Source organism: Musa acuminata, chromosome BXJ2-3 (assembly GCF_036884655.1).
Source record: "Musa acuminata AAA Group cultivar baxijiao chromosome BXJ2-3, Cavendish_Baxijiao_AAA, whole genome shotgun sequence".
Taxonomy (NCBI): domain Eukaryota; kingdom Viridiplantae; phylum Streptophyta; class Magnoliopsida; order Zingiberales; family Musaceae; genus Musa; species Musa acuminata.
Window position 1 is genome coordinate 33835162 of NC_088340.1, and position 12511 is coordinate 33847672.

Here is a 12511-nt window from a genome sequence, read left to right on the forward strand (position 1 = left end):
AAGTATATATATGTCAGATATCACTGGATTCGAAATGTATTTGAAGAGAAGCAGTTGCAGCTTCAGAAAATTCACACAGATAACAACGGAGCAAACATGTTGACAAAGACTTTACCAAAAGAAAGACAGGAGATATACCGACAGTCGGTCGGCATGACTTCACATTGAGGAGTCATGGGACAACCTCCCTTATGGGCTGAATGGAGAGGTTGTTAGGCTGATAGCCCATGGTTCAGCTCATAGTGGGCTTGAACAGCCCACAACCCACATCATCTTTTAACATAACCCTAATTCATATTAGGAGATATGTGGTGGTTGCGAAAAAAAGGTATAAATAGGGCAGCAATGAGGACAGTAGAAGAGATCCTTGCAGCAACAAAAAGAAGGAGAAAGAAAGAGAAGAAAACAAGGACAACGCAGAGAAACTATTCTCAATCATCCAGTAGTATTCTATCTCAGGTTAGATCAAATCTACAGTAAATTCTTACTTTGATTACTTGGAGAGAATTATTAAGGATTTAGAATTTTGAGCACTGTGACGTGATTCTTGTATCTCACTTATTCTATTATAGTTGTTGCTTGGCAAGAGATTGAGATTTGTACATTCATTATTCTTATAGTGTATTATCTCTAATTTGTTCTGTGGTTTTTACCGAGGAGTTTTTCACGTATATCTTGGTGTTCTATTTGATTGTGATTTCATTTAATTCTGTGTAATGGTTTCTTGGTATTTATTCATATAAAAATATTTATCTCTTTATATCCCATCAATTTAAGGAGAGTTGATGACACGTTTCTTAGATAATGATTTCATTCTTTCCGTAGAAGTCTTATTTGAGCTGCGAGTATATCTGAAAACGATCCTTGGCCGAAATCTAATAGTCTGCAAACTGATTCGAACAAAAGTCTGATTCCGTCGCGTAAGCTCCGACGATGTGTTGGATGTCCAAACTGCTGATTTGCATGAACCGTCGACGGCGGAACAAAAGCCATCGATTATGATTTCAGTGTGGTCGTAAAGAAGAGTTTGCAGACTTTAAAACTCCGTAAGCCGAGTGAGAGCTCCGATTCGCGTTAGGTTAAAAGTAAATGAAAAAGCATTCTGAGTTGAAGCGTCAAAAGTTGTCCTAATAAAGATGTATTCCCGACCTTCGTACGGGTTTGACTGGGAAAGCCATTCCGAGATATAATCGTGAATTGTCAGCGAAGACGAACAGAAAGAAAGCATCGAAAGAATGACTGCAATAAGATGAAAGTACGAATCTTTCTTCCTTCATCGGTTGCAAGTATCGTAGCGGAAAGGCTTTCTATAGCCTTTTCCATGAATCAAATGCTACCACACGGCAGCCTACGTGCAGAGATACCAAGTCAAGCCTCATCGACGTGCGCGCAACATCCGTCTGCATGTGCATGGGGGACGAGAGACTCGCTCAAACGTAGAAATAAGGACATGAGTATGAGGGCAACTCGGTGGTCATCGACAACACGTATGTGGCTTTCTCTTTCGATTCAATGAACAGGAAATTTTCAACATCTAAATCCCATTTAGCCACTGCACTGCAGTTGGAACGAAGCAGAAACTCTAGGCTTCCTTTCTTTGTGCTCTTGTTTGTCTCTTGCAATCAGTATATTTCGTTTGTTTTGACCATTAGCTGGGATGCATTGAAAAAGCCCATGGGTTTGTTATTTGAGTCATCAAACCTTGTATGTTATTTGAATCTCGTTGATATAAATGAAGTGATTTTTATGTCAGGAATTTTTTGTGCAATTATTACTTGAAGAAGTTAATGGTATCATTCAAATGTTGTGGAAGAGATTTATGTAATCCTCTATTCGGCTTTGAATAGCAATAATAAGAATACAAACTAGCGTAACCTCATGCATAAGGTAGACGATGACCAACAAAATAGATATGATAGTCCATGTGATTTCGCTAGGACCACAAGGATCACTATGTTTGAAGAATCATAATGAAGGTAGAATAAATATGTTCATTTTTTATTTGACGAAAATGCTACTACTTACGTATATATAGAACCACATAATTGTTTAGTCTATTTGTTATATTTTTTTTGTCTTGCTTGCAATTTTTTTTAAATTTTTTTTTTTTGTGTCGGTTAACGGTATGTTACGTGTGTGTTCATGTTTCTATTTTTTTTTCTTTGTGTTAATTCTTAATGGATCGCACAAGGTCAATGTCTATGCTAATTAACAAGTATGCTTGAGTGTCACCTTAGATGATCTCATCTAAGAAGGTGAGCTTTGCATCACTGTTAGGTTATCAAATTTATTGCTTGGGTCGGGCATAAACTCTCGACTATCTCATAAAACATATATGAGCCTTAAAATTATCTACTAAGTCCTAATAAGAGGTTAGTGATTCTCGATAGACTAAACTATTATCCTCTTCTTCTCAATTCTCTCTCTCTCATTAGTCTCTTGCCTCTCTTCTTTATACTCGTTCATCGAAAGCTAGCTTAAGCATCAGAGAGAACCTTATGATCGTAATTTGCTTGATGATGTCTCTTTAGGTCTTATTGTACATTGTAGTCAAGACCATAATTAATAATAATTAAATACATTGTAGTTAATTTGCTTTTCCCATTCTAAAATGGGGATTCTAGGATTCAAGATAGTGTAACTTTGATGCTCAAAGAATAAAATTAAAGGAAATCTAGGATATAATTATCTTTAGGACAAAATAATTATTATGCTCAAATCAGCATCTTAATTTGATACAAAAAGAAAGCTTTGTGCTCATCAAATGGGTGAGCACAGAAAGCAAAAGTGAGCAAAAAAGAAAGCTAGCTAAGTATGACACATGTGGAAAACAATGATATGGTTTTCAAGTTATTTGTTGCAACCTTTGCTATGTCATCAACCAAGAATTATTACAAGCATAGAGAACCTATTGATGATCACACAATCCATAAAATACAGGTGACTATGAGAATACTATATTAGTATTAATGCTATCTATATATATGCAGCCAGGAATTAGTTTTAATGATCAGAAAATATTTGGTCAATGGTCTTCTTCACATCTGCAATGTTGACTCTCTTCCCATGAACCTCTTTCACCTGAAAGGGCACAGATGTAAGGAGATATCAGTCAACTAAATTAGATGCATAGAAGAATTGGCACTATCAGTGTCTCTCATGGTCTACATAGGTCAAGAGTTCCCAAAGCAATATGTAATATCCAACATTTCTCATGAAACTAAAAGAAAACAGCTAATAAAAATTTTAAGAAAAAAAGAATAATAATGATTGAAAGAATAATAAATTTCTCATTGTGGAATCAAAGTCAATGAGTAAGGTAATAGGTCATATGGTAAGATAAAAAATGGAAAAAACCACTCTAATTCTGACTCATCATACTAAATTCTCAAGAAAAGATGATTTCGACTCTAGTAGTACTCACTTTTATTGTTCTACTTGTTTACACATACATTATCGTTGAATGGAATGCTCGTTTATCTTATCATATTTCTGTTGGTTAATTATATATTATTCTCTATAATTAACTAATTTTAGCATCTCGATCCTTATATTTTTAAAAATTACATTGCGATACATATCTATATATTACAAAAGTGAAATATTTAACTTTGTCGCTCTAACAAAATCATAAAATTATTTTTAAATCTTGTATAGGGATTTTAATGTTTTATTTTCATAAATATAGGAATCCTGATGTAATTTTTGAAAACATAAAAATTAGAATGGTGAAAATAGCTAATTAGATAGGGATCCTAATGTAAAATATATGCCAAACTTGGTATTACCTTAGCACGTAACTCTGCATTGCAGACGGCATTGCTGGCGGAGAAGTGCACGGAAGAGACCTCCAATCCCAGCTCATGAAGCCCCTGCAAAACCTTCAGCAGTAGCCCGTCTCTGTGAGTGCACTGTAGCTCCAGGAGAGCATCTTCTTCTACTACGGACGCATGCACGCCCACTCCGTTGCTTCCCTCGAGCGCTTGTAGCTTCCTCTTGTCCACCACATGGTTGTCCAGTTTGTAGTTGACCGCGTAATCTGGCTTGTCAACCTCCATTGCTTTCAGCCTCCGATCGCTTTGCCTGTTTCTTGCCTCAAGATCTTGAATCCGTTTTCTGAGTTGCTTCACGTACTCGATTGTGTCGCCAAGTATTGAAGCCTTGTCCATCTGCAACTCCTCAGCTCGGACATATGAGCTTTAGATGATCTAAGATCAACGGCATACGTAGAAGAAGAAGAAGTGGGAGGCGTGCATGCCTTGGTCACAAATGGAACTAATGAACGGAGGATCATAAACCTCTCGTTGAGCTTCTCTCTCCTGCGGCGTTCAGCGAGAACATGGTTGGCACTGATTTCTTCTTGCGCCGCGCCCTTCTGGAACCTGTTTCCGCCCTCTCCATCCGTCGACTTGGGTGAGCTGCCGTCGCTCAACTTGCAATGTAGATCGCGAATGTTGAGCACGACACTCTTCAGCAACCACTGCGAAATACAGCTCCCTCGTGAGCACACCGGAAGACGATCTCTTTCGGAACTCCATCTGGAGAAGGCTGACTTCTGCGATTGAATCACGTCATTGAAGGGGCTCGAGCCCACCCATCGCTTCAGGTTGTGTCGTAGAACACTGGACACCGTCTCAGAGTAGTGGGCATCTTCTGGCGATAAATCTTGCTCCTGAGTTCCTACAGGACAATCTGCAAGTGTGAGTTCCACGTTAACAGCCAGCTGTCCGAGCTTTGGAGTCTGCAGGGATACCTAATGGCTGTTGAAACCCATTGCCAAGATCTTCAAGAAGACAATTCCAGTTTTTACAGATAGATTGCGCTGCGGGCATCTGTTCTGGGTCCAGGTTATTGGAACAATCGCTGATGGAGCCTACTCTGATGTCTTCCGACATCTCAAGCTGCATCAACTCGCTTGCTTCAGCCGCTGGAATCGTCTCCGCCGCCGCCACCGTCAGACCAGGAGGCACAGAAACATCAACGCTGTACTTCATCGCTCCGAGTTCCGATCGGGAGCTGCCTTCTATCTCGTCGCCCTCATCGTTGTCCTCCTCGTCATCATGAGCAGCATCCTCTTCTCGGTTGGAAGCGTGTATGTCCATGTTCATCTGTTGCATCATCGCTGGTTGCTGATACAGTGGATGATGATGGTCTGCCCTCGCAAAAGGATTAGAAGTCGAGTGCTCTGAGAGGGCAGGCTTGGTATGTGCATCGAAAGAGTCCATGAAGTGTCTCTTTGCACGTTGTATCAACGCCATATCTTCCTCAACCTATCCGAGAATTATATCAAACTGTAGCTCAAACATTACAGCGAAGAATCGAGGACAACTCACGAGTTTGTCTTTGCTTAATGGCTACAAGAACGAAGATGTACATACTGACCTTTTCTATGTTACCTAATTCGAGGACTCCATCCACGAGAGGGATGCACGCAACTGTCTGCGACATCGAGAAAAGAAATCAATTGTAATCTCTACTCACATCTTTTCTCATGATTTATCGATTTCACGTGAAATAAGAGAAAGAAATGAAACCTGAATATGAGCACTCTGTTGGTTTTATGGAGTCCATGAATCATAACGAAAAGAAAAGGTTAGTATTATCTCAATCATAAAATCCTCACACAACATATATATTTATATATGCACATCCTTGTTAATGTCGGGAAGGTTTGTTAGGTTCTGTGGAAGATGACGAAGAGACTGCAGACAAGTAGTACCTTTGCGAGAATGGCCCTCGAGAAGACCTTGCTATCAACCTCGTTTGCCCTTGTGAGCCAAACATGTCGCTGCCTTGCAAATGCCTTCCCTGGTAACCTAAAACATCGTTGAATTATACTGAGCTAAGAAGAATACTTCGATACAAGGGAGTTGGAGACAATTTGAGAGGATTAATTAAGCATTAATCTTTGTTCATTATGATTCTACTATATATACCAACTACTAATCCAGTATTGTTGGGTAGAGGGGGGGGGGGGTGATGGATGGCGGCATGGTACCCGACGCCAGGAGGGAAGGAGAAGGAAATGCACATGAGGTAGAACCATTCAGCCTCGGTGAGATCCTCCGGCGAGAGTGCAGCACAAGGTCGCCGTGCCGGGAGGTTGGCCTCTCCCGACGAGAGCGACTCGTAGAGCTCCCTGAGCTGCTGACTCCTCTGGAGGGAGGCCTCCTCCGTGCTCACCTCCACTGGCTGCACCGTCTTCCTCGTCTTTATCGATCCATTGTAGTACCCATCTCCCCACACCAGAATTCTTTCGCAAGGCATGAGAAAAAGCAGAATTAGGAGGAGGAAGAAGGCGGTGGGACCGTTCACAATGCTGTCTTCTCACCCTTGTTGAGGACAGGGCTGCCAGAAGAGGCTATATGTCCACCGAACGCTCTGCACCACCGCCTGCAGCGTTTGCTGAAGACTGGTGCTCGGTGGGGTAACCATGACTTCCTCGGCAGCAGGAGGACGATGCTTGCCACCACGACAGAGAGAGAGAGAGACAGAGACGAGGCGGAGTCGTTGAAAGATACAGTGGAGGAGAGAGGACTTCTTGGTGGTGGAATCGACGTAGGCAAAGTTAGCGATGGATTGGCAAGGCATTTAACTGGTGATATGGGGATGGCTTTTGACCGGTGGTTCTACCAGCCGGTTCTCACCTGCTTCGTTCAGCAATGACCACGTGGTGGACGGCGTACTGCTCTTGTCGACTCCACCTTAACTACGTCGGTCTTCCGTAAATATGTCGCCTCCACTCCATCTCCTCAAACGACAGTTGACTACTCTATTCATAATTATAATTATAATTATATATAATTCTAAAATTAAATTATTTGATATATATATTTTTTAAAATAGATATTTTAATTGTGTAATATAACTAAAGAAACAGCTTGATAATGAAGTGACTTCATCCTCCAAGACAAAGAAACTATCTCTAACAGCATGCTCGATTGGGGAAAGCCACTGCATGTGAACAAATAGTCAACGCTCATTTAATCCCTAACAAAATATGGTCAACATATCAGGCCCAGTTACATAATTAGTATGACCTACTCGGATCCGACCCAATTCCATCTTTAATCGAATCGGATCTTATGGGATGTTGAGGCCTTCAGTTATTTAAATCCAAATCGAGGATCTCAGCATTATTTTCCTAATGTAAACTAAGATTAATCCAAATTTTGAGAGCTGATGTCGCATGCTATATATACACTTGAAGAACCCGATAGTTCCAACAACTTTCACGACGTGAGCACCGCCATCCCTAGAATTTCGCGGAGCGGACGAAGAAGGTCGCATCGATGCCAGTCATCCCTCATCCGCGACGACGAGGCCGGAGAAGAGCGCCTGAGTAAGCGAAACCCCTTGTTTTCTTGGAATCCCTCTTCTTCTTTGTCGATCTTCCCCACCTTTTCCTTTGATTGACATTTCTTTGTTCTGGCAGCGGCCGCCGGAGAATGGAGGGTCCGGCCCAGGAGCGGGGAGCCCATGGCTTTCCGGAAATGACCCTCCTCTACCCTTTTCGTGAGGATCGATGGAAGGAAGGGAGAGAGCCCAAGAAACCACACGCGAGGTGTCATCCTTTCTCGGGGACGCAGAATGGCATTCTTTCTGTAAGTTCTGGAACGAGGGATTGGTTCGGGCAAGTGAATGCCCATTTGCAGACTAAATACCATTTGCATTAGAAAGGTTGATGGCTCTTGAGGGGTTTTGTTTTGTGAATTAGAGGGGCAAGCCATACTTGCGAATGAGTATTGCGGCTCGACACCTCTATATGATCAAGTGTCATAGACGACGGCAGCATCCATGGATGTAGCCCTCGACGACGCCGTGACGAGTGCCGGGGTAAGCGAAACCCTATATTTTCATGGAAGCCCTCTTCTTCGTTGCCGATCTGTCGCCCTTTTATTCTTCATGATGTCTTTTCTGCATGCCATCAAGAATTCGATCCCCTCTCTTTGATTGGCAGTTCTGGCCGTGGTAGGGAAAGAGAGCCCAGTCCAGCAGCAGCTCGAACCCATGGCTAAACGGGAATGGTAGTGTGACCCTCCTCTTCTCTTCCCTAGGGGATCAACGGAAGAATGGAGAAATCGTATGAAACCATACGTGAGGTATATCGTCTTTTGTTGCGGATGCAGAATCACAATCTTTCTTTAATTGTTAGAATTAGCGTTTAGTTTAAGTTATTTGAAGCTCTGTGACTGAATAACCTACTTGAAATAAAATTCCATCTGCATTAGAAAGATTGTCGGGTCTTGAGGATTTCTGTTGTGCGAACTAGAAGGGAGAAGTCATACCTGCTGACAAGTATTGTGCCCATGATGGAGCCTTTAAAGCCCACTCGTGTACTGTCTTTCAGGATCTAGAGTTAGGGGATCCGGTGACATTGTTGAGTAAAAAGGGGAAGGCATTCATAAACAGCTTAACAACAATCCTGTCGATAACCTACCTGAGTAATGGAAGATGAGAGTAGTATCAGAATGTAGACTTGTGAGAGGAAATCTATGGTATACAAAAGATGCTAGTTTATTCATGTACACGTTTAGTAAAAGGATGATGGAAAGCATAGATGCTTTTTTAGGAATTAAAAATTGATCAATCTGAATTGGGATCATCTTGGCACACAATGTGATAAAAGATGGAGTGTTTCGATATCTATTGCAAGATTGACTTGAATCATGTGATTGATCGAGAAGGATCACAGCTGATCTCAGAGGATATGACGATTGGAAAGAGAAGAACAGGGGAGAAGACGATATGAAGAGTGTTAGAATTGGTTCCTTCTTAACCTCGACTTTTCTTCGAGGGAGAGAAGTGCCTCCAAATCTACTCTAAGTAACTAAATGAAGGGGGGAGAAGTAACTACTGTTATGCTAGAAACAAAGGTAATGATAGCCAAGAGTGTGTTAGAGGCTTACAAAGTTCACTTATAAGGTCATGCATATTTCAAACTAACATTGTTATTACATAGTCATTTCTAGATTTCTTCCTTCAATATCGTGGCAAGACTTTTCTTTAAGCTCCAGGATTGGCAGTCCCTCTTTGGAATGGTTGGTTGACCACTTGGGGGCTGGCCAACACTTCCTTTTCAGGGATGGGAGCTGGCTGGCCCATATCATGGCCATGATTTTCTGGCCCATATACAAAGAGGCTATACTTATGTTGTATTTGATCTTCTAGCCGGAATAGAGGTTCTTCAAAATAGTAATTGCTGCTCTTATCTTCCGGTTAAAGTAGGAATTCTCTTGTTTTTTCCCTAGGAAATTGTCTTGTCTGCCTTTGAATTCTTTATGAGCTGTTCTGATCAAAGTAGGAGTGTTTCAACTCTATTGTTAGCAGTGAAGGGATCCCTGAGCCCTCCAAATAGTTGGTTAACTTGGTCTCACTTTGGTGCTGCCAAAGCCCCCTAGACATGACAGTCAAGGGCTTTTGATACATGATAACATTTTAGTGACAACGGCTCAATCACTCTGTGTACTTATTCAAATGGAGAAAAAAGTTTAACTTTGGTCCTGATCGTTATTGATATGGACAAAACCTATGATAGGCTTAATCCTATTGTCATTGTTAAGATCATCAACCATATGAACTTCCTTAATTCATCTTTGGGTGTATTCTTGTACTTATGCTATTTGGGTTCATATAGTAAATGTAATTCATGTATATCTTAGCTTCAAAGCTAGAAAAGGGTAAGGCAAGGGACACATTTTCACTGAACTTCTGTATTCATGTATCCCAGTTGTTGTCGCTTTGCCTAATGGATCAAATTAAATATTACAACTTCTAAATTCAGACATATGATCAAATTGGGCATTCAATGTATTCAATTACATTTTGACGAACATCGAAGCCTCAAGCTAATTTTGCAGGTATTTGTTAAATGCATTTGACAAATGGAAGAAGATTGGATAACTAAAGATTAAATGTCCAAAAATTTGCAATATTCTTTCTCAATCGATTATTTTTCATGCACTGGGCTGTTTTTTCTTTAATATATAGCAGTAAGGTTCTGTATTACTGGATAGTTGTAATGGATCAAAGAATGATCTTTTATATGGCCCTACCTTGCCTGTAGAAGCTCCATTGTGAACTTTGTGGTTATCTCTTGGTAGATCACAGGGAATTCATCCCTTGATAAACATGAGAAAGCTTCAGATAAAAGTACTTTTAGGAGCATGACCTTGTTAACTCATTTCTATTGGCCTTGTTTTAAATGAGCATGGAGTTACCTGTATCCCCGACATTTGAAACTTTTCTGTTGAAGTTGCATTTAGGGAGAATACTGGTTATCAAATGGTCAGGTACTATTAGTGTTACAGGCAGTCAGGAATGCTAGTGGGTTGTATAATGTCATCACAAAACAAATTTTCATTAATATTAGTTGTTTTTCCAGTTTTTATCCTTAGTCCAAAGGTGCCTTTAGTAATGCTTCCAGTTTTTTTCAAACATTAGATATCGGACAGTGTTTGGATCAAAGATCTGGTCTTGACAAAGAAGAAACCCTAAGAAGCATGGACACACGCTTTTGGTGGACATGTCCATGTCCATGTCCGATCACGTCAGACACACGGGCTCGTGTCGGACACTCGCATGCGATGCTGCACTCGTGTGGCCCTCACATGAGGGCCATATGCTTCACAAGAAAATAAATCTAGAGATCGTTGTAAGGAAACATATATAAATTATGTTTAGAGATTGTTGAATATTATTTGATAATTTTAATTTTTTTCAACCCATATGATGATATTCATTTGTTCACATTTCTGAGTTTATAAAATTTAATATAAATGCTATAAAACTCATGTAAATCTAATATTATATGTATATATATATTAAAAAATATATGTGTTCTCGCTGTATCTGTTTCCTAATTTTTTTTAAAAATGACGCATCACCATGTTTGTGTCGCCTCATGTCCATGCCCCATGTCCTGTGCTTCTTAGAAGAAAACTTGTTTAGGAGCTTTCTTTGCTAAAATGATGCCACTGGTTATTTAAATCTTTCTGCTACATGTGAGGGGAACCCCACACCATACCACAGTGCTTTTTGGTGGAAATACCACCTTCAGATTGGTACAAGTTGGTCTGTTGGCTTGTGTACATTTATGAATAAATATCATTATGCTGAATGTATAATCTGGAAATCTATAGTTTTATGGAAGCATGTATTTCACAGCTTTGATTTAAGCTTAGTTGTGAAGGCTTCATTTCTGTGGGAAGGCCTGGAATTTGTTGCTTAGGCAGGCATCCAATATCTCTGGGTAGGGAGTGGTTTTGTGAATCTCAAAACAATCTGGACAAGATTATTAATTAGAGGATTAAAACATTGTACCTGATAATATTTTTTTTCTAAGTCTCTGAGAATGTTTCGTGGTCACATACTCCTAAGGTATTCAGGCAGGCTGCATTTTGTACCTGGATGGACTATGTTCCTGATGTTCCCTTTCGCATTTTGGCTCTGACACCATTGTTACTTCACATGGATGATGAATTGTCTTTCTCACAGAAAGATATCACTATATATTTGAAGTCATCAGAAGTTATTCTTAGAAATTAGCTTTTTTTGCTTGGTCCATTGTTAGTAACCAACCAGATATTGTAATTCATCATGTTGTTTATGAAATTTCATCTTTTTTTCTATATTGAAATAACATGACTATTAGTTATAACTAGTTGCCTTGTCTTGTATCTAAATACCTTTTTACATATATGTCACCTGTAGTGGGACCAAAGCTTTGGCCATCTTTTTGCAAAGGTTGTTTGGAGTGGACACTACAACCTCGGATTTCATGACTTGGAAATAGAAGAAAACATTGCTTATAATTATAGAGCTAATTGGATGCCTGGCTGCCTCATGTCAAGCGTAAGCTTCATTTGTTTTTCTTATATGTCATGTTAGTCTAGTAAGAACATAGGTTGATGACAAGACTATTTTGCAAAATGAATTTCTGATAGTCATATGATCTAACTTTATCTTCTGCAGCCTTGTTAATGGTCATTTTCTGTTTCATGTTATATCCTAGATTACCTTGCAAATTGTTTACCTGCCCATGCCAACATGTGAACTTATAAGCCTGAGCAGGTAATAAAATGTGAACATATCTGAATGGATAATGATTGGAGTATAAAATTGGCTAGTGATTAATTGAAAGAGGATATGCAATCCCCCAGTGGGATATTTTCATGACAATCAAACCATTAGAAGTATATGGACCAAAATTTCACCATATGAGGTACTTGAATTCTGAAATATGATTAAAGGTTAGACTATGGATACATTGCTTATGGTAAAAGTAACAGTTCCACTGAGCTTTGGGAAGCAAGATTGAATCATCTGGATTATGAGAAAGTTTCAAGGAGATTTTTAGGAGACTTGTATTCGCTGACTTGTTCTAAGATGATGTTTCTTTAATATGAAGATACTTTTTCATACTGTAGTAATGCTGTTCATTTAGCGTAAAACTTGAATGGATTCACTTTTTTACACAAAATTTTACTACTTAATGTCACTTCCCATGTTT

General features: G+C 39.8%; 1 protein-coding gene and 1 long non-coding RNA gene across 4 annotated transcripts; one reads left to right on the forward strand and one right to left on the reverse strand.

The window, feature by feature from the left end:
* Positions 1–2824: 2824 nt before the first annotated feature.
* Positions 2825–6552, reverse strand: LOC135606522 (transcription factor BHLH42-like). 2 transcript variants are annotated; one of them, XM_065097554.1, is made up of 9 exons: positions 6332–6552; positions 5999–6253; positions 5720–5816; positions 5535–5549; positions 5383–5439; positions 4754–5270; positions 4259–4680; positions 3789–4169; positions 2825–3081 (listed from the first exon to the last, which is right to left on the reverse strand). In XM_065097554.1, the coding sequence occupies exons 1-9, from the start codon at positions 6433–6435 to the stop codon at positions 3004–3006; spliced, it is 1926 nt and encodes a 641-aa protein (XP_064953626.1). In that variant the 5' UTR covers positions 6436–6552; the 3' UTR covers positions 2825–3003. The 2 variants fall into 2 exon arrangements, with proteins under 2 accessions (XP_064953626.1, XP_064953627.1); XM_065097555.1 differs by lacking the exon at positions 5535–5549.
* Positions 6553–7200: 648 nt separating this feature from the next.
* On the forward strand, positions 7201–11968 carry LOC135606523 (uncharacterized). 2 transcript variants are annotated; one of them, XR_010484839.1, is made up of 5 exons: positions 7213–7342; positions 7436–7604; positions 7718–7836; positions 7961–8102; positions 11713–11968. It is a non-coding gene; the product is annotated as an uncharacterized LOC135606523 (long non-coding RNA). The 2 variants fall into 2 exon arrangements; XR_010484838.1 differs by having other exon boundaries at positions 7201–7342; positions 7436–7836.
* Positions 11969–12511: the final 543 nt, after the last annotated feature.